We start from the raw sequence: 23837 nt of genomic DNA, 5'->3' as shown, positions 1-23837 counted from the left end.
CCACATTGAAGGACTTGGCTTAGTTTAGCTTCAGAGATTTTTGAACAACAGTCGGCCCTACTCTATACTATAACTCCGTCCAGCTTCAAATAAATTTTTGATATGTAAGGGGGTTCGCTAATTTTATGATCCGAAGACAGGTTTTTGTATGCGTAATATTTCTTTATATATATTGTGGGCTTTGAACCCAATGTCTGTGAATATTGTGGTCTTTTAACTTATTTTAACAGAAGAGCAGCGTCCCCTGCATAGTGTCCACTCGCCCATGACGCAAGTTATTGTTGCGTATCGTTCGTTTCTATGCTTCATCACATTTTGTCACTTGCCTAGTGTCAATTGATATGTACGCCGCTTTAAAAATCTAGGTCCTAACTTCTCAGAAATATCAGAGTATAATTTACCTATTAAAAACATGGTTAGTTAAGGATTATTAGGTTCGATCTCCGGCACGCTCCTTTGACTTTTCGGTTTGAGAGTGCGGTTTATAATATCATTTCCTGCAACGGTGAAGTTAAACATAGTGAGGAGTCTTGCATACTTGAGAATTGTCCAAACGTTGTCAGTGGCGTGTGAAGTTTACAATCCGCACATCAGCGTTGTGGACTGCGGTCTACACCCTTCTTATTCTGAGAGGATACTTAAGCCCAATAGAGGGCCGGTAATCAGTTGAATATGATGGTTAGCATGAAGACAAAGAATAGTCTAATTCTGAAATATACCTTTTCAATCCTCGCGGAAATGTTCTTTTTACCTAGCCTTACCAACTCGTGTAGGTAAATCGATTGTTTTACAGAAAGAACTATTGAAAGGCACTGATCGGACAGTTACGGACGTCATACCTATTATTAATTTTCTTTACGGTATATAATTTACCTGATTCATTTTTTAATTTACTTTCACAGTCATAAATGTTATATACCAAAATCTACCTACTGTGGCTAGACAACAAGTTCATTATTAATCCATTCATCATCATTTTTCTAAGCATTTTTATGTCTTGCTTCTGGCCGCAGTCTCATTTATCGACAGAGGTCATAGTTTACATCTCCCCGCTGCTTCTTGACAGAGAAACATTTTTATAGAGTTTGATCCCACCAGGGAATAAAAGCCACGCCCACATTATCTATAATCGGGCATGCCAATGCCATCGCTGAACTGATTCATAATAGTAATTAGTTTTACATTGTTTCCTGTTATGGTCTATTTTTATAACATTAGTATACAGTTTTCCTCCGAACTTGACAGCTAGCAGTCTATTTAATATGAATAATATATATTTATTGAAAATATGAAAGTAAATAATGAAGAGGATGTTTAACAACATGAAGCATTGCTTTTCACATACAGATGAAAAAGTTAACGGCAGACATGAAGACTTTTATTGTGTAAGTTTATTTATTTAGTATGGACAGTGATGTTTTTCTGTCTATGTCGTCTAGTGATGATAGTTTCCACAGTACATCTTTCCTTCCACTTGATAAAACTCTTGATTCTTGCTTCTCAGATTGTTTGAAGAACCTTAATGTCATTCATATTAATGCACAAAGTATCCCAGCTCATTATCCTGATATGCTTGCATCTTTTGATTCCCGTAACATACATGCTATACTAGTGTCTGAGTCTTGGCTTAAAACTTGTTTACCTTCTACCTCTTATTCGCTGCCAGGTTTTAGGCTTATTCGCAATGACCGTGTTGGTAAGGGGGTGGTGGAGTAGCGATCTACTTGCGTTCTTATATTCCTTTTACTGTTATTAGTATGTCTTCACAACCCCCCTTACCTGATGCTGCTGAGCACCTACTTGTTGAAGTTCTTATTTCCCATACCAAAATTCTTCTTGGAGTGTTCTATTGTCCACCATACGTTTCTGATTACTTTCGTTCATTTGAATCCTTATTAGAGAAAGAAGTTCCTCTTTATAGCCACTCCATTATTTTTGGAGATTTTAATACTTGTTTACTCAAAAATGATTATCGCAGCAAGAAATTTTTGACTACAGTGGAATCCTGTAATTTGTCTGTCCTGCCCCTTGCTGCTACGCATTATTCTCCTGGTTGTACTCCTTCTCTTCTTGACCTTATTATGGTATCTTCTCCGGATTTCGTCTTTAAGCATGGCCAGTGTCCTGCCGATGCATTTTCTTATCATGATTTGATTTATCTTTCATATAAAATACGTCCACTTAAAGCAAAATCGAGGGTACTTCTGCGGCGTAACTTTGGAGGAATTGACAGCCGTCGCTTGTGTGATGATGCTAGTCATCTGGACTGGGCGGCTATCGCAGCTGTTGACTCAGTTGACCGCAAAATTGAGATATTTAATTCCCTGATAACGCAACTCTACGATACGCATGCTCCGTTAAGACCAATCAAGCTGAAACATCTACCGGCGCCTTGGTTATCAGAAGAGATAAAAATTTTAATGGACAAAAAGATTGCGGCGAAATATAAATACAAAACAAATAATACTGACGCTAACCGGGAAAAATATCATAAAGCACGGAATCGCTGTAATACATTGTGTAGGGATGCTCAACGACGCCATATTCATAAGTCTGTTGAAAGTGGTGACACTGCTAAAACCTGGAAGTTTCTTGAGTCTCTTGGAGTTGGTAAATCATCTCATAGATCTTCTATTAACGTTGATATCGAACTCCTAAATAAACATTTTTCTACTTCTGATACAATTAATAGTTCCGATAAAGAACGTACTCTTAGTATTCTTTCTTCCCACTCAACTCCTAACTTTTTACCATTTACCTTCGAGTCTTTTACTGAATGTGATGTTAAGAAGAGCATAATATCCATTGCATCGAATGCTGTTGGTGTAGATAGCATTACCCGTAATATGATCATTCCAATTCTTGACGTTGTTTCCCCTATTCTAACCCATATCTTAAACTCTTCCATTCTCTGTAGCAAATTCCCTGAAGAATGGAAGTTTGCTCAGATTATTCCTCTACCTAAAAAAAACAACCCTTCATCGTTTTCTGATTTTCGCCCCATTTCTATATTACCATTTCTCTCAAAAGTTCTTGAAAAACTCGTATCTCAACAACTTAGTCTCTTTCTTAATAAGAATAACCTTCTCAGTTCTTTGCAATCTGGCTTTCGTCCTGGTCATAGTACGGCTACTGCTCTTGCTAAAGTAACTGATGATATTCGATGGGCGATGGATAACAAGCAGCTAACAATTCTTATTCTGCTTGACTTTAGCAATGCCTTTAATACAGTTGACTTTGACATCTTGCTTAGTCTTTTACGCTCTATTAACATATCTCCATCAGTAATAGACTGGTTTCGGAGTTACCTCAATGGCCGTCGACAGCGCATTCAGATTGACGAGTCCTTTTCGTCTTGGTGTGATGTAGCGGCTGGGGTACCTCAGGGTGGCGTGTTATCTCCTTTACTTTTTTCTATTTTCACTACATCTCTCAAAACTCTATTACTCAAAACATCTCTTCTCTCTATCACATGTATGCAGATGATATCCAAATATATCGCTCATCTACCCTTCAAAATCTTGGTTCTGCTATTGCAGCTATAAATAATGATATGGCTGCAATTTCTGAGTGGAGCAGGCAATATGGGCTAAAGGTCAATCCTGCAAAATCAAAAGCTATCGTTATTGGTAGCTCAGGAATGATCGCGAGGGTTGATTGGCTGAGCATTCCTTCTGTTATTTATAATGGCATCGCTATTCCTTTTTGTGACTCTGTGAAAGATCTTGGTGTATACCTCGACCGGGAATTGTCATGGACAGTGCATGTCAAAGAGCTGAGTCAGAAAGTGTTTGTGGCGATGAGCTCGTTGCGAAGGCTGCAATCATTTCTTCCAATTCCGACCAAAGTTATGCTAGCACATTCTCTTTTTCTATCTATTCTCGATTATGCGGATGCAAGCTTTCTTAATCTGACCGAGGATCAGCTTAATAAACTTGAGCGTCTTCAAAATCTGGCTATTCGGTTCATATTTGGCCTTCGCAAATATGACCATGTTTCCGTATTTCGACAAAAACTCAAGTGGCTTCCTATTCGTCGTCGCCGGGATATGCATGTACTTTCTCTTCTGTACTGTGTGTTATTTCATCTAAATACTCCCTCGTATTTAAAAGAGAAGTTCACTTTTCTTGGTGAGCAATCTGGTGTAAGATCGTGCCGTGCGCTGACGCTGTGTATGCCTTATCATAAGACAAAATTTTATAAGCGTTCTTTTAGCGTACGAGCTGTGGAATTGTGGAATGCGCTTCCATTGAGCATACGACGATCCAAATCACTGGCGATATTTAAAAGAGCAGTTAAGGCCCATTATATTGTTAACGACTTTTAATAGTATGTATATATGTACTTACTCATTTATTGTATGTTAAAGTATTTAATTATGTAAGTGTTGTTATTATATATATTAGTTTATTTTTATATTTATTTATTTATTATATTATTTACTTTTTATCTATTTGTGCACACTAGTTTATGTATTGGCATGTAGTTATTTGCATGTATGTATTTTAATATTTGTACCACCAGCAGTCTATTCTCCTCTTCTTTTTTTTTTCCTAATTCTAAGGTTGCCTGGCAGAGATCGCTATTAAGCGATAAGGCCGCCTTTTGTATTACTACTTCTTTCGATGTTTCTGTTTTTGTTACATTTTAAATGTTGTGGTATACAAATAAAGAGTTTAATAATATTTACCATCGTTATTTCGCAAATAAAGTTTTATTTAATAAGCTATCAAAAAAAAAAATGTTAAGTGATGATGAAGTTTAAGATGGTAGCGGGCTAACCTGTTAGGGGTATGTATGGCAGTTGTACCGAAACGCTAAATCGCTTTGTCTGTTGGGTGGCAACTAGCCACACACAGCCTTAGAGCCTCCGAACGAAAAACTAGCGGAAATTCTGAAATTATAAGTTCTTGAATTGCCCCTTCCTGGGCTCGAACCCGGCATATCCTTATAAGACCAAAGCGCTTACCACTGCGCTAGGGAGTCGTCACTCGTCAACATATTTACAGATTAGACACTAAAGAGATTCATTCAGTGCATTCTTTGTTTACTCATGACCATCTGCATTGAGTCATTGTAGATCAATAGTATAGAAAGTAGGTTGTTTATACGCGCCTCATTTGAAAACAAACAAATGCCTTTCGAAGTTGGATGCCTTTGATGGTATTGACATTACACCAGTACAATATCCACGCTTTGGTACTCGTAAACACCGGATGACGACCTGAAGCGCCAATAAATTACCCGATCAGTTACCAAATTTTACTATGTTATTACAAAAACCCGCCTCTTGAATTTACAACGCGTAACTTGCAACTGAGCTAAACTCATATGCTCTAACAGGAATAAGATTTTAGTCTAAAACGAATATTCTTTGTATGGATGTGTTTTTGTTGTTGCCTAATTCGTGTAAAAGATTATGTCTATATATTTATGACTCCAATTACTACATACAACAAAACTTCATTACAATCAATCCGCGTAGCTTCAGTTTGGAGGTGAGGAATAAACATAAATATCTTATAGGCAACGTATTTAGGTTTCAGGAATTAGGATAAGCCCTCAGCAAACTTACCGGATAACATTAAATTATTCTCCATAACGGTATATTCGCTAAGTATAACATGCCGGCTTGCCAAATTGTAGTCTTACAAAACATACTCTGAACTTGATAGTCGTTCGGTTCATTAGCAAAACGTGTTTGGATATGATTCACGTGTGCAAGATATAGATGTTTGCTTTAGTGCGTGCCGACTAACGTGAATCAGTCCCCTATCGTGATTCTTATTTGTTTAAGAAGTGCTGTCTTTTGTACAGTAAGAACTGTGTTTTATTGCTCTTTTGTAAATAATAATAACTATATGTCCTGTGGTTGAGCTCCTATTTATTATACATTCTTAGTTATGAGAGCCACTAAAGCCGGAATAAGACGGTTTATAATCGGTTTAATTTTCGTTGAAACATCATAATTCTTACTTTGTAGGAGCCTCTTAATATTCTAACTGTCTCTTTCACCTTGATCGTCTTTCACTAATTAATTATTCACTACTGATGAATCTTTCAGTTCTGGTTCAGAGGAAGTGGTATTGCGTCTTCTGATGGTCGTTCGTCAGCTAATGGTATATTTAATCTGTAAGCGAGAATAATCGACGTTTCAAGCCCAATTTAAAATCGTGCGATCTAACTTTACCGGCGGGTCTACCTAGATACCATGGAATTCTCAAAAGGTATCCGCGCACACTTGTGACTTACTTCAGCCCGGCCAAGCGATCGAGCTTAGTGTAGGTACTGGGATGAGTAATAAATGGCGTCAAAATATGTTACACGCATAAAGCCCCAGTTCGATTATAAAAAATTTCAATAGGCCTAGTATTCGTTACAAGGAGCTCCTTAGAGTGTAGTATGCGTATTTGTAAGTAGGCATTGTTACATACTTGCCTTGGATGTCGGTGAGTCACCAGACGCCGTGGTTGTAGCCGGCTGTACATTATAGATGTATAAGTCGAGTAGCGCCGCTATAGTTTCCACGTTTCCACTGAATTTAAACATTCTATAGACGTCAATTAAAATATTCGTGTTCCCAGGCATCTTTAAAAATAAAATGTAACATTTGGCGGTCTTTTTATTGATAATAATCACAAAGTGGATTGTTTCAATAGTATTAAAAAGTCATCTATTTAAAAACATAAATTTGACTCGGGTTAGTATTCATTGTCACATCTATATAATGCATTAGAATAACGTCTAATCTGTGATATAATCCTAGTTTAGTCGGTCGGCTCGTTTGTTTAGTGTTGACTGTTTGGCCGACTTCAGTGTATCGTACAAGCTTTTTATTTTTTGCTATAAGTCCTAAGTGTACATTTGGGTGCAATAACCGTAAAACACATATGCAAGGTACACGTAGGTACGACAGCTGTCGAACGGTACTAAGACCTTCAGAATGAAATCACATCGTCAGCAAGCATCGATTCGCAGTTTGTGTATTGAAAATTCTTATTTTGTGTAAAGTCATGCACCTATTGTCTTTTAGCATTTTTGCTTATAAAACGCTTAAAAGTGTAGCCTACATTTTGCATAATAAAGAATGCTGACAACCGTCAACGTATGTGAAAGCGTCATACAACTCCGATTATTGCAACCACTAATTATTCAAATGCCAACTACTGCGTGGCACTTACATATACTCTTTAGCTATTTCAAGAAAGCTGGTATTTAGTAACATACTATAGCATGCTGTTGGCATGATAGACTCAACCATGGTATCCTTTTTCTCAGATGCCTATAAGCGATACTAAAAATACCCAGCTAAATGCGAATCGATACTGACAAATGTGATTTCACCGTTACTCAGAAACTCCCATGGGCCTCATAAAAAAATATTACGCTTTTGCATTAGCATTAATTCCGTCCTGCTCTTACATAAAATTGGTTAAAGTAGAGAGGTACATGCCGTAAACCAAGAGTTGTTGTTGAATGTAATTGAATGTTTAATTCAGTATGTCAACGTATTGATAATAAATAGTGTTGCCCAAATGCAAGAACAAGACGAGACTTAGCCAGTCTTGGTCTTGGTCTTGCGCCAATACACCTGGTCTTGGTCTTGGTCTTGGTCTTGCGCTCCCAGTCTTGGTCTTGGTCTTGGTCTTGCAGCAAGAGTCTTGCAAGTCTTGCAATTACCTATTAGTCTATTACTATTTATTAAAGTTTACTTTAAATCTTAGAAAAACGTATTAGAATTGGAACATTGTGAGCTTGAATTAACATAGCCATAGTAAAGATCAAGCAGATTAATAAATAACTGAAGATTTGATAAGAAATTCGAAAAATCAACTGACCTATATGTCGTTTTCCATGGAAGTAACTGTTTCTTAATAAACATTTATGATTTATAAGCTTACATTTGCTAAAACATGTAAAAAAACAAATTAATTACAATAACTTGACTGTATTTTAAAGAACAATACTTATCTGTCTAGAAAGAGATTGAACCCTCAACTTATAAGAAATTTAATAAAAGAGTTTTACGATTTATCATTTATTTGAATAAAAAATAAAATACAACACAAATCAACAGCTTTATCATTAGGTTATGATACTTTATATCAATTCTTTTGACCAAGAATTAATACAAAGTAACCATCTGGCTGACTCATCACTTAACCTATTTCTATGTTTTCTAATTACTAATGATGCTTTAGAAAATAACCTCTCAGCAGGTACTGAAGTTGCAGGTATTGAGAGAAAATCACGGGCCATTTTCGATAAAATCGGATACTCTGTCTCATGCGTCCTCCACCAATCTAAAATCACCAATCTGAAACTTATTTATTCTTTGGAACACCTGTAGGTACTCTTAAAATTCGAAATTATTTTGCATGAATAGTGTCAAATGTTATGATTTCGGCGCGGCGGCAACGATTGTTTTAGATTTCAAAAGAAGCCGCCGGCGCGTGTATCATAACCATGTACTTCCGAAAAGCGGCAAATTTCTTTGAGAAGTAAGTACAAAACCTTTGATGCCGCATTATCAAAGTGCCGATGGTTAAAACATAACTATGCATGCACTCAGTTTGATTTTAATAGATATTTTTTTATTCGCTATGTTTATGGTATTAGTCGTAATGCGCATAGGTCCAGTTTTTCATATTCTTTGATATAGTTTTTTGCGTCTCATAGAATTCCTAAGCGTACCTACCTACCTATACACCGAACTGTTACACCTAACTACTCCGTGAAATAGCGCTAAGTCCTAGCTGCAAGACGCAAGAGTCTTGCAGGCTATGTCTTGTTCTTGCTCAAGTCTTGCACGGTCAGTCTTGGTCTTGGTCTTGCTAAAAATACGCGGTCTTGTTCTTGGTCTTGGTCTTGCAAAAACGCAAGAACAAGACCAAGACTGCAAGACCAAGACTGAATTTGGGCAACACTAATAATAAACGACGGCTTAGCATGTCCTTTGTACAGATAACCTTTACTATTTTTGATGATTACTATCCGTCGACGAGAAATCGATGCAGAGATAAATTAGTAAGGTTAAATTTCGTTTCCAGTTGCAGAGTAAGCGCGAGCTGTTTTTCAAATCGGACACAGTGACCGGCGGCGGAGTGAGCGCCACGGGCCTGCCAACGGCCGCTCCGCCCGCCCCGCCGGTAGCCCCATCAGCTCTCAAAGATGCCCTCGCGAAGCGTTCCGCGACGCTGCCAGACCAGCAAGAGAACAGCCACCACGAACCGAACGGTACAGCGCCCGCTGCCAAACTCAGCAACAGTGCGTCAGTCGACGCAGGAAGACCATCTGCGATGCCTCCACAGATGCCCGCACCACCGGTGCCGACGACAGCACCACCTGTCACTGCTCCGCTTAGGAGTACAGAGAATATTATGAAGGTAGTTTTGATATATTTGAGAAGCGCGATAGCCCAGTGGGTAGTTCGAATCCCAGCACGCATCTCTAACTTTTTAAGTTATGTGCATTTTAGATAATTGAAAAATATCAGTTGCTTCAATGGTGAAGAAAAACATCGTGAAGAAAACATCGTTCTCAAAGGTGTGTGGAGTCCACCAATCCGCACTGGGCCAGCGTGGTGGTCTACGGCCTTAACCACTTCTCATTGTGAGAGGACACCCTTGCCCTGTATTGGCCGGTCATAGGTTGATATGGTTAATTTTGACATAATTTTGAAATATTTTCTTTTATTTTATACGTCTTTTATATATTAATTTACTTTTGAGGGCGGCTTTGCAAGACTTAAATATCCATTGCTACTGTCACCCAATTTGATGAAAAATAAATGGTATCGCATATAAATTAAACATCAGCTAATAAAAGACTGGCAATCCATGTCTAGAGAATGAGTATTTCCATAAATCGTTTCTATTAAAATACTAGGAGTGAGGAAATGCCTGTCCCAAGTATTTGATAGCAACATTAAAAGGTTTGTTAACATTACAGAAATCTGATCACCCACCAGTTGCGCCAAAACCTGAATTACCTAAGATAGAAAAACCCAAGACCAAAGAATTAGATGGATACGTTGGATTTGCGAATCTACCAAATCAGGTGTACAGGAAAGCTGTCAAAAAAGGCTTCGAGTTCACATTAATGGTTGTAGGTAAGCGAGATGGTTTTTACTTTATTTTCTCTAAAATAAAATTGCTGCAAATTCAAACGTTAGCCACGTTTTGAACAACTTCTACCCGTTCACCGGCTGAATGATAATAATGGTTCCTGCAAAACAATGGGCTTTGAGTTATAACTATAATGGTAACTATAGTCGGACGCACAGTTTTTGTCGGCTTTGTTGCAAAATTATGGCGTACATATTATAAATTGTCCATTTTATGGGTCACGATTGATTAAAGTAATGCACAGATAGTTAATATTATAACAGCTTTTTACTTTGGACATTACCATGCCCGGAATCGGACTATTGGCGTTGTTCACGCCCTTGTGCGCGAGCACCAGTCCTGTATATCATTAAAATGTGATAACAATTGTTGAATAATCGGGCTATATCGAATAATGACATGTGATAACAATCGATAAAGCCTGCAAACCTGCATTAGAACAGCGTGGAGCGAAACAGCTAAATTTATGAGGCAGGCGGCTGTGTTCATTAGTGGGACACTGAGGATAGTGAAGCGATGATAGAATCCCTTTCGGGGAGACAGAGCTTGATGCCCGGAACGCATCAATTTTTAGATTTATGTGCTTTAATTTATGCAATTAATTAGAACTAGCTTTAACGGTGAAGGAAAACATCGTAAGGAAAGCTGCACTCCTGAGAGTTCTCCGTGACGTTTCAAAGGTGTGGGAAGTCTACCAATCCGCAATTGGCCAGCGTTGTGGACTACGGCATAAACCCTTCTCGTTTCTGAGATCCGTGCCCTGTAGTGGGCCGGTAATGATGATGATGAAGATGATTAAGATGATATAGATAATGACGTTCTATCAGTAATAACTGATGGTTTTTATGTTTTAATACTTACAAATTGTTTGATTTCAGGTGAGACAGGATTGGGCAAATCAACGTTAATAAATTCGTTGTTCCTCACGGATGTGTACGATAAAGATAAGCATCCGGGCCCCTCTCTGCGCGTTAAGAAAACCGTGGGCGTAGAAACTAGTGTTGTACTACTCAAAGAGAATGGCGTCAATCTCACTCTCACGATCGTGGATACACCTGGCTTCGGCGATGCAGTTGACAATAGTAATTGGTAAGAAGATGTAAATATTCAACACAAGTTGTTATCCGCGAATTCGTTCGCGTGGAAATTTTGATATATGTGCCTATGTTATTCTTAGCCCCTTGAACATAAACATGAACATGTCTATCTCTTCATTTGTAAAACACAAAAGCAAATTTTAATGGGAACCGTACATTATTTCTTCGAATATTCCACATGAAACGAATTAGGTTTTTTTTACAATCAATCAAGCAAATCTACATTTCCTGAGTCAGAGTAGTTGTAATTTATCAGTAACGATCTTACTCAGTAATTTTCTTGTCCACTAAAATTTAAAAAAAAAAAAGCAAGATAACCCAATTTTTTGCGGCTACCGCTACAAAACCAGTTTGCTCAACAAATGCCCTAATTTGTTGTAAGATGTATAAAACCAGTTCGTTTTTGCGGTTATTTTATTTAATGATTGCCATTAGGTACATGTGTTTCGGTTTTTATACTTTGATTAGGCTCCGAATACATTCCAAGTTAAGCTGAATATACATTAAGCACCTGCCTCAAGAACCGCACTCGGTGTAACCTGCGTACATGTGATCAGTAAAGTGAAGGTAATAGGTACTGAGGGTATTTAAATTAGGAATGTAAAGTGCGATCTCCATTAGTACCCTGTTTCTTTAAGTCTTTCCTCCTCTTAACTATAAATCGGAGATTAGTATCTGCACCGGGATAACCAATAGAGAAATAAGTACAAAGTGCTTCTTGTTTTTTATATGCATTTTTTATATGAGAAGATCTTAAATGACCTTCCGAAATCCCTTTTCCCTACCTACCCTAATAATCTTATAATAAAGCGTAGGTATTCTCAACGAATAGGTATTCACAACTTTTAGGCAAGGGCACTTTTCTTAAGCCTACATAATACCGTGAGGTGTAATTGCTATGCGCTCCTCTATATAAATCAAAAATAAAATAAAAGATTGCATGCTTTAATAGATACGACTGAACCTACATTAATTTAAAAGGTTTTCTGAGTGTATCTTTCATAAACTCGAAACTAATCTCATACTGTAGCTGGCAGCCCATCATCGATTTCGTGGAATCGAAGTATGAGGAATTCTTGAATGCGGAGTCACGGGTGACGCGGATGGCAGCACCACCGGACACACGGGTCCATTGCTGTTTGTACTTCATTGCGCCGAGCGGTCACGGTCTCAAACCCCTCGATGTAGAGTTCATGCAGCGGCTCAGCGATAAAGTCAACATCATACCCGTCATCGCTAAGGCCGATACGATGACGCCCGAAGAATGCAAGGATTTCAAAGAACAGGTAGGTTTAATTTTGTTTTAATAGACCTTAATTGGTGCTGGTAGAATAGGTATTTAAGTAATAATGTTTGATTAAAGATAATCAAACGAAAGAATTTAAGTTATTTCTAGGCTGTCATGATTGATGATTATTTGATACAAAATTTACAGTCGTTGTACAAAGTATTTTTGAATGCAAAGAAAAGTTAGCACACAAGTATGATCTCGCCTGATTTGGGTGATGTTGCTGTTTCAGAAAGTGCATTAACTCATATGAATCGGTATTTACGCTGTATTGTAATGTGAGCCGAAATCGCTTTGCAGAGTGTCTAGGATTTACACAGACAACAAAACAAGTTGTAAACCAAATTGAAATGTAAACAAACACATTTATCTAATCTAGTATTAGATACATGTATTTGTATACTGATGCCCAGTTTGTTCGACTTTGCGTTTACTAGGGGTTTTTAAAAATTCCGTGGGTGCCGTTTTTCGTTTTTTCCAGAGATAAAAAGTAGCCTATGTTACTCCGTCCTTTCAACTAACTCTAGCCTAAAATCAAGTGGTAGCTTCGTGCGTAAAGTAAAAACAAACCAAAAAAACACTATTTACCATTTATAACATTAGTATGGTACGGTTATTATGTAAAGATCCATTCCACGATCCATCAATTGACTAATTACCCTTAGTCATATGGAATACCTACTTTATTATCGTAAACAAATAAGGCCGTAAGATAACTAGCCTCAAATGTGTTTAATCTAGTCGAGCTTGTCTGATTACTCATGGGGTTTTACATTAGTAACTATTTATAGTTATGTGTAACAAATACGGTACTAAAATAGGTAACAAGTACAGAAGATTCCATAATACTAAGAAAGTATGAGTTAAATTCAAATATAACACCATACCGATTGGTCCACTCCAGGGCACGGTTCCTCCTCTCAGAACGACAAAGGTTTTAGGCTGTAGTACACCATGCTGGCCAACTGCAGATTGGTGGAATTCACAGGCCAATGGGAACATTATGGAGAACTCCCAGACATGCACGTTTCCTCACAGTGTTTTCCTTTACTATTATAGCAAGGGATGTTTAATTGCTTAAAACGCACATAACTCCTAAAATTTAGAGGTCTGGATCTAATTCGGTCCCAGCACAGCTAGGCCACCAATGTTCTAACCACTAGGCTAATCACTGCTGACTGAATGGCTAAGAAACACTTGGCTAGCTGGATAATGGAGAAAACGGCATCCTACGAGAGACACAATTGCTGGCACAGTTTACTATCGAATCTCAAAGGCGGGTGCTCGGACGTAAATAATAAAATCAAGTATCATTTACTATATATATATGTTTTCAGATCTTGAAAGAGATAGCACAGCACAAAATCAAAATATACGATTTTCCCGAGAGCACGGGAGAAGAGGGCGATGGCGCCGAGACCAGTAAAGCCTTAAGGGGCCGTGTGCCCTTCGCTGTGGTTGGTGCTAACACGGTTATCGAACAGGACGGCCGTCGAATCCGAGGCCGGAAATATCCCTGGGGAATCGCTGAAGGTAATAAATACTTTGATAATCTATCGGGCATTTACTTTGCTCCAATGTTTGATTGCAGGGTTTTAATAATTATATTATCACATGTTATTTATATTATTCGGAAGCTATGTGCGTACTAGTCACGCACTTTTCGAGGCACAGGACTCAATTACGCCAATCTCGTTATTTTGGGATGGTAGCGTGTATTTTGACGGCCGGTTGGCGCCGTGGGCAGCGAAACTGCTTTCTGAGTCCAAGGCCGTGCGTTCGATTCCCACAACTGGAAAATGTTTCTGTGATGAACTTCAATGTTTTTCGGTGTCTAGGTGTTTATATGTATATTATAAGTATTTATGTATATTATTCATGAAATTATTCATCAGTCAGTTAGTACCCATAACACAAGCTTCGCTTACTTTAGGGCTAGATGGCGGTGTGCGTATTGTCGATGTATATTTATTTATTTATTTATTTTAAAACGAAAATACCTGAGATATCTTTGGTTTATTTAAACCAATGTCTAAAATTGTGGGTAGTGATTAGTGCTTTTACTAAGGATTACAATATCAGGTTTATAGAAGTCTAACAAATTAGTGCAGTTTGGCTGAGATATGCATTACTTAGATATTTTATTTCGATTGCATAATTTGCATCTGCGTGAGACTACTTTCATTGCCTGTGAGTGAGCTAGTAGCGATCATTGCGTATAATGATTAACTTTTTTTTTTTATAAAGAGTTGCATATTGGCATAGCTGTTGTGCAAGTTCTTTAAAAGAAGTATGATTATGGACTGAACATTTTATGATAGTGATAATATCTAATACTCGTGATTTTACGAACTTGAGGTGGCAATCTATGAAGTAAACTCAGTAAAAGTATCATCTTAATAACACAAACACATTTGATTTTTTTTTTAATTGAAATTATTTTAGATACCTAAACTATTCTAAACATCCATGAATAAAACAACAATAATTTTCTATTTATTAAACAATAAAATACTCAAAAAAAACGTATGCCACATGCAGTTTTACTTGTTCAATTATGTGCATACATTAACAGTAAATTATTCATGCAGATTGAGTTTGCATCCTTCAATGGCCAAACAATATGCATTTGCCTATTAATAAATGATAGCATGAACTTCCTTTTATTCTACCAATTGTATTTTACCCATTCATTCATTACGTGGATGCTGCGTTCATATGCTAACGTTTATTACTTTCCCTCTTGCTTTACGTTGTACACTTACATGGTTAAACAATGTTTTGTTTTTCGAATCTCTAATGTAATTTACATATATACAATAACATTGCTTAACAAAGAAAGAGGGAGAGAGAAAATTGTTAAGCTATACAACGTTTGTTAGTAAAGCTCATACATCTTTAGACTTTACAAACTGGTTTCAATGAGAGTACTTTGCCGATTGGGCAATTGGATTTATGATATTAATAACACAGTTAAATAATAATACAGTTTATTTATGATAATAATAAACTTTTATTCTACAATTTATTTATTATCGGTCTCAATACTATTAGAGCAGCCTTATCTCAGGCAAATAATTATTAGGAGAAAGATCAATGAAAAACACGCTGTTATCCGTTCCAGTTGAAAATTTAGAACACTGCGATTTCTTGGCACTCCGCAATATGGTGATAAGAACACACCTTCAAGACCTTAAGGATGTGACCAGCTCCGTACATTACGAGAACTACCGATGCCGCAAACTCGCCGGACTTTCGCACGACGGAAAACCGCACAGGATGAATTCTAACAAGTACGTCATTATAATTATTCCTGATTTGTTTCTTCTTCTAGATGTTTAGGGTATTTGACAGTAAATATTTATAATATTTATTGTTTTAATGTAAAAAAAGTAAAGTTCATTTAAGCGCGTAAATCTTGTCAAAAAGTTTACAATAAATAATTTGCTTTATTTGAAAAATATACATGATCTGCGAGAAATGAAATGTAAAGAGAGGAGATGGTCCAAAAAAGTATGGAGTTCTGGCGAGGTTGATGTACACAACACACTATCACATGCTATAAAAAGAAAAAAGTAAAACAATTTTTACCCAAAAATTTCTACATTTCTTATTTATTTTAAAGTTAATAATTGTTGTTATCTATTGTTCTATCCAAAAGTTTGTTTGATTACTTTCAACTTTCGTATTATTAAAAGGGTTAGTTAACAATCATGCAAACTAGTTTATTGCATAAAAATATTTCATTTTTAGTAGTAACCTTTAAAAACGGAGATGTAATTCATATTAAGTACTTAAATTTGTTCTCTATTTTTTGTTAAAGTGTACAAGAACCGCGTTCAATAATGGACCTTCTTCTTTCAGAAAAGTCAAATACCCTACTACTACTACGTTTTCCCTTTCAACTTCTTTGTTCCTTAAAGTTGATGTTAAATCAATATTAATGTTATATTCTGCCAGTTCGCTATCAAATAGATGTTTGATTTTGACATTAAAGGCATGGACTAACAACCTAAGTAGACTGGGTTGGTATAACTAAAATAATAACTTTGATGTATTTATAAGACTGCAGTCACCGTTGTGAGGTGACCAGACTTCTTATTCATATATTGAAAATTACTGTCTTCCTAACGATCTGACTCTTTATTAACGAAACTAAAATTAGAATGAAATTTTATACTAAAACTGTTTATATATTCATTGCTGCATGTCTGGTCACCTTGAGGTGGCCCTTGCCGCGCACATTTCCATACGAAAGTCGATCGGCAGATGATTGGTATTATAAAAATGTTCTGTTTCCTAAACTAAGCTTAATTTAATTTTATCTCAAAATTACCTACAACGAAACCGAAACTAATAATTTAGGTTTAGGTTTAAAGACATTTATTCCTATAAAAAGGCCTAAGTAACTTACATTGGAAACTTAATTTTCTATAATAAATTAATACATTTCGCCATTAGACTAAGCTAAATTCAATTTTACTATTATCTACTCATTTAGGTATATTTAGAAAAGTAATCTGTATTTCATAGCCAATTCATACGTTTATTTATTTACAGTATATTTATATATTACATATATTTGACGGCCGAGTGGCGCAGTGGGCAGTGACCCTGCTTTCTGAGTCGAAGATCGTGGGTTCGATTCCCACAATTTGTGTGGGTGTTTATCTGTACATTATAAGTATTTATGTGTACTTTATTCATAAAAATATTCATCAGCTATCTTAGTACCCATAACACAAGTTACGCTGACTTTGGGGCTAGATGGCGATGTGTGTATTGTCGTAGTATATTCACAACAATATATACTTATATCGAAATATGCAAAAATTGTTACATTATTAATAACATCAAAATTAGAAAGTAGGAAAAATATTTACAAGCAACATGCGATCTAAACAGGAACAATGTCTAGCTTATATTAGGATTTAGAACATTTAATAGTGTAATGGTCTGCCGATAACTTTTGTGTGGAGATGCGATCGGCTAAGGCCAGTGGCTAGGCTAAGTAGGGATAATCGTCGGGTTTTAAAATTCTTGCATTAATTAGGCTGACAAACTTTCATTTTGTTACACTATTTTGCCGCTAGTTGCATATTACATTCTCTATACTATTCGAATGTTCTGTGTTTGGGCATGCAGAAATGAATTTATATTTGTCGTTGATTGTTTTAAATATTCATCACTGGTAGCGCATCTTTCGAATTATTGCTTCCTGCTAATTGATATTAAAATGGAATGCAAGAATCTTGAACACGCGACAACACTTGGCGCCGTGTATGAATTTTTAAAATATCCATGACTAAACGTCATTAATCATAATAACTTTGCGTTTCATGCGCTTTTGCAGTGGCATTAATAACAATTTATCGCACATTATTTACATTATGCGTTTGCGAAGATGCTAATTTGCGTGTGTCACAATCATGCACTGATATTATTGTCCGTACATTACAATTGATTCAAACAGTGAACTCATTGTCATTAAATGCAGGACGTAAGGTCGCTTGTAAAATCGATTACAATTACATTAAAACGTGAATCTTATTTTGCTGTGCGGTAAGATTCAAATTTGCATATGTTAATGTTTTGTATACAATGATTGTTTCAATATGTTTGGAAGCACTTAGTGCATTTTAATGTGTCGGTTGCTAATGCCACTGTAGCGTGTGGCAACAGCCACGTGTTGTACGTTAACAACAGTTGTGTTGGTGTTCAGTTTCTGCCCGCAAGGACTGATGAACAGTTTCATGACCGTGTGGTAAGTTCCATTGGCACACAAACACGTCGTTGTGTGCGTTTATTCATTTGCTACATTATTCATTACAGCACGGAGTTTTGAATCGTAATTAGAAAGTAGTGCAACCTATCTCACTAGTTTAAATTACTGTTGCATTTAACATACTGTTTGTATATGTTGTGCACTAGATTAGTTGTTGACTTTCACCGCTTCATTTATTGCTTGCCCACAGCATCTTGATTTTGATATAAAATGAATAAAATTTTATGTACGTTCCATTATAGATATACAACAAATATTAAAATTATATAATATTATAGTTTCCCCAAAAATCCTAATGCACAAATAAATTTTGTCTCTGTTATAAAATCTGTATGGACAGATTACAATGGAAAATATCAAATTTTCTTTATGTACGGTTACAATGTTGTTTGATGAATGAATCCTTTTGATGCCTAGCGAAAAAACTACTCCCCCAAACTTTTAAATACATATATAGCTTCTAAATCATATAATATAGGTATTAGTTGTTTTAGTTTAAATTAACTTTGGAGATTCATTTATGTTAAAGTAAAAGTTAAGTATAATAATAGGAATTACGGTCCGCAAGACTCAAGTTAATTTTATATTCGCTATATTAATCTTTCCAAATTTTGATACCCTACCAATTTTGACTGCATGAGAATGTTGGATGTTTTGATATCTATATAACTATCTATTATTATTACTTGTTAGAATTGTGATACAATAATAAAACGAGTGATGGAATGCAATAGAAATCATATAACTTCGTAAACATAACATTTACTTTTGTTCCCAGGAACCCATTGGCACAAATGGAGGAAGAGAAGAGAGAACACGATTCTAAGATGAAAAAGATGGAAATCGAAATGGAACAGGTATATAGTTAAGATAAAATTCCGAACGAACTCTTTTCACCTCGGAAATATCAAAACATATGCAGGTCGCGTAAACTATGTGCTGCAAGTGCGGGCGAAGAAAAAACCGCTAATAGCCTAAGTAGTATTATATACTGACGCGACATTGTCGGCATTTACCACGAGATCAATAGCGTCTAAATACTGTATCTCTGCTGTGTCTATGAAGTAATAAAATCCTAATAAGTTTGCTTCTAATAATTTCGATATCTATTTTTTTATTCCAATACAATTTAACTCTTGCCTGCAATCTCACCGAGTGAAATGATGTTGTAGTCTAAGATGGTAGCGAGTAGCGGTAGCTAACCTGTTAGGGGTTGGGCAGTTAATATTAAATCCATTACTAATCGGTTTCCACGTCAAATCATACCAGGACGCAAAATAGCTAAGCGGCTTCATTTTTATTAGTCAAATAAATTATATCAAGAACATCATATTAATTCGCTGTAAAACACTTTAATAAACAATGAGTATACAGTATGGAAGCCAGAGCAGGTAGATGGCGCTTTTTCATACACTAAGTTAATCTCTTGAAAACTTCTGGTTTCCTGGTTAACTTCTTTCTAGCAAGGCTTTGAACAGATTGAGACTAGCTATCAGGCATGCGGAAAACTACAAGAGTTTCCTTGCACTACGTATAACATGACTTAACTGTCTGAGAATTGTATAAAATAGCCACGACAGAAGCCTCCCACCAGCCAAAAGTTGTCACGCAAAAACGATTGGACGTTCGTCCGTTTCCTATGGCAGGACTAAAGCGCGTTAACACCCACATAACACTCAATAGACAAATCACGTATGGTTCCAGGTGTTCGACATGAAGGTCCGCGAGAAGCGCGCCAAACTGAAGGAGTCCGAGGCGGAGCTGGCACGGCGGCACGAGGCGACGAGGCGTGCTCTCGAGGCACAGGCGCGTGAACTTGAGGACCGGCAGAGGGCGCTGCTCGCGGAACAGTCCGCTTGGGAGCGCGAGACCGGCCTTTCGCTCGATGATCTGCGACGACGCTCGCTCGAAGCCAACAGCAAGGAGTGAGTACACCTTTACCTAGTTCAATTGATGGAAGGCTCCGGCACTCGTTATACAGACATCCCTAGTGCTTCTGGCTTCATATTTTACTGTGCACCTTGTTAAACCTATTTATAAGGAGTTTGTTAATAATTATTTTTTCTTATTGTCCATGAAAATTTATTATTATAACTAGATGTGCCACGCGGCTTCGCCCGCGTAATTTTGGGAGGCAGCGGGTACTGCTACGTAGTCTACACCTGTAGTCAAATATGAGATTTTGAGATTTTTTGACAAACTTATCTTTGACGAATTTTTTAAAAAGTATACTATGTCATTTCTAATACCTCCAACAATATGTATAAAAAGTTTCATGAAGATCGGTCAAGTAGTTTAGCGTAACAAACAAACTTACATTCACTTTTATAATATTAGTAGGGATTATTTCAAATTATTTGCATTTTACATCACATTACATATACAATAATATTATAATTATTTGCAATTATAATGAAAACCCTGTTAGGGCGCAGCAATATGTATTTAATAATAGGACACCGTGGTTCCATAAAATTTTCACTATTGTCATCACTTATCACTATTTTAATTAAAAATTTTGACGTTTTGTCACTTAAGTGTCCGTAGTCCGAATGTGCCTTCATCAGCAGCTCTCTGTTATAAATGCCCATTTAATGGTAGGGGTCGGCAGTTCGATGAAAAAATGTTGCGTTATTGATTGACATTTTTTAATCAACACTTTCTGGTTTACGTCTTATGTATGTAATTAGTATAAATATATTTCTACTTGTCTCATATAGTTTCATATAAAAACCAGTGGTGCGCCTGCGTACGAGTCAACCTAAAAAAATAGACAATTCGTTTCGCGGGCATTTTTTTAAATTTTTAAAGAGGAACTATTCCTACAAACATTATTTTGGCGTAGTTTTAACCGTTTACGCACTTGAACTCTCTAAAGCATTTTATCCCCCGTTTTTGCAACATCTCATTTACAGTCCTAATGGTCGTTTAATGGAATATTTATGTTCTTCGATAAATTGACATTGCAAAACAAAAAGATTTTTAGAATTCGAACCAGTAGTTAATGAGATTTAGAGCGGTTAACCAAACAAACAGTTCAGCTTTATAATATTAGTATAGATATGATGATTTCATACATTATTCTTGGAAGTGCCGAGAGTCAATATCCATACATAAAAAATATATGTATTAGTAGTAGTTAAAACTCGAAATAATAATCATAATATTGATGATAGATTTCCATCAGTGTTGTAACACAAAAAAAACTTGATTTCAGGACGGTCGATGGCAAGGAGAAAAAGGATAAGAAAAAGAAAGGTTTGTTTTAAACTCGCGTTTAATCGCGTCGGCTTCGCACCCACCGTACTTGTTGCGTGACTAACATCGAGTTGACTGTCTACATGCTTCTCTCAGGACACGTTCGGGGGAACCTTTTAACTAACGGCCTTACTAACAAACATTGGACAGCGGATAAATACTTACACAACGATCTAACTCTTTCTGTCATCAGTAATTCGACATACGAAAGAAGAAGACAGAATTGCGTAACTATACGACCGCTATACAACGTTTATTAGTAAGGGGGGAACTATTTTGGCCCTGTGTAAACCACCCTCTAGGGGTCGTTATGACACGAGAAAAAAAACACCAATATGTAAATGATGTGTCTTGACTTGAAACGAAAAATGTTATTAATAAGAAAAAATTAAACGTATTTGATCATTAAAATTACATTTCTCGCATTGTTATTATTCTAATCGAATCTTTAAGAGGGTTTTTTATTTGGGCCATAGTTATTATCGATTCAATTCTTTAGCAAGTTTAAATTGTACTACCAGTGAAATCACTGAAGCGGGGCATGTATAATGCTTCCAAAATGGCTATAAACTACTTTCTGTATAATATTATGCAGGTTTTAATGAGATTTTATTTATACTTTCAAGGTATGTACCCGATATATCGTAATATTTTGAAGAAACGTACCTTATAAAATGAAATAAGCAATAATATTATAGCCATACTTTCGAGATTCCACGAGATTGGTGTTTTTTTATATAACTTATTTAAATGCAGTGCCATTTCAATAAAATATTTGATGTCGCTAATTTTTATTTTGTGTAATTCTTTGTTGATTTATTTTCCTTATTTTTTTACATTAACATGGTTTCGGTCTGTGTTACTTTTTGTAAAATATAGACTACTATTATAATTTATAGTTATTCCAAAATTTCCTGTAACCGACTCTTAACATAAAAAAATTACGTCTTTGTTGTATATAATTTATGTCTTTAATTGTACCATTTATAAGGGTATGTTAGTATAAGTAATATAATATACCGTAAGCGTAACTAAGTTTATTTTATGTTATAAAATATCCAAGTTGGTAGGGTGAGAACTTTGTGGGGGATTGTGAAGGAGTTGTAAAATCGTCTTTAAGCTTTAGGTTTCTAAAAAGTTGGCAATAACTTTTACTAAAGTCATTATTCGACGAATAGATATACTCCCTGAGAACTACTCACGTCTATAGTTTTCAGCTTACGTATTTTGTAACTTTTCTGACAGTTGCTAATCGGAAGTGATTTGTCATCTCCATAAAAAATTTACGAGGTTATTTACAACCGACTCGCAAATTTCTGAGCTAGGTATGACGACTAGCGTTCGACAACCAGTCTCAAAAGTTACAGGATATGGAAGTAGTGGTGTACATGGGGCGATAAGTAAAATTCCACTGCTAAGATGCCCCCATACCCCATGATCGAACCGTTTTCAACTCGAGACAAAACTTTTTATCAATGATCGTCGATCGATCGTTTTTAATACATACTAGACCACAAAACAAAATTCTAAAGAACTATTTAGAATGATGCTGTGTTATGACGCTGTGAAGAATAAGGTAAAGTTAACTTAAGCTAATGTCAAAGTTATTTATATTAAATCAAGGATCAGAAAAGGAGGTTATTTCACGTCGCGTTAAAACAGCTGTGATGTATAGTCTATTTTTTCTCACTTTTCTTATGACGTAATTAAAGTTTTAAAGATTAAATATATATAAATAAATATAATTTGGAAGCATTATACAAACATCAGGACTTTTTGTTATGACAGAAAAAATTATTTATATTTTGTATACATACTTTGCTTTACAATTAAATAATTCATAGCATTGTTAACATAATAATACAAGAAAGGAAAAAAGAGTAAAAGAGGTGCGACGCGAAATCTAGAGTGCCTCTTTTGTGGTTCTATGAAACTCAATGGACGCCACTGATGCATTCTTTAAATTGTATCTATTTAGTACCTTTGTGGTTTTCTTCTTGTACAATCTATTTATATCATTCCTTTTTTTTCGTACCAAATTACATTAAGTTGAATGTATGCGTTATTACAATTTCAGATTGGTCATTTAAGAATGTCACATCGGGAATAAGTATGTAAACGTAAGTGGAAGATCTATTAACAATTTATTTATCTAATTAAATTTAATTGTAGACCAATGATTATAATATTGCACTGGAGCAACGATAATAAAGACTAAAGGAACTAATTTTTAAACTATAACAAAAAACATTTGACGTTACCAAAATCATTAGACAGCTTCA

General features: G+C 36.0%; 1 protein-coding gene across 1 annotated transcript in view; it reads left to right on the top strand.

Annotated features, from left to right (window-relative positions):
- LOC120633861 (septin-7) overlaps positions 1-22341 on the top strand; it is a 32293-nt gene extending 9952 nt beyond the window's left edge. The window contains 9 exon segments of the mRNA XM_039904234.1: positions 9051-9386; positions 9952-10111; positions 11006-11216; positions 12255-12510; positions 13850-14045; positions 15637-15805; positions 19076-19154; positions 20002-20222; positions 21515-22341. Of these exon segments, the coding sequence (XP_039760168.1) occupies positions 9051-9386; positions 9952-10111; positions 11006-11216; positions 12255-12510; positions 13850-14045; positions 15637-15805; positions 19076-19154; positions 20002-20222; positions 21515-21566 (1680 nt within the window). The 3' untranslated portion in view covers positions 21567-22341.
- The last annotated feature ends 1496 nt before the right edge of the window (positions 22342-23837 follow it).

The sequence above is a fragment of the Pararge aegeria genome, chromosome 2, assembly GCF_905163445.1.
Source record: "Pararge aegeria chromosome 2, ilParAegt1.1, whole genome shotgun sequence".
Lineage (NCBI taxonomy): Eukaryota > Metazoa > Arthropoda > Insecta > Lepidoptera > Nymphalidae > Pararge > Pararge aegeria.
This window is presented reverse-complemented; position numbering and strand designations above follow the sequence as displayed.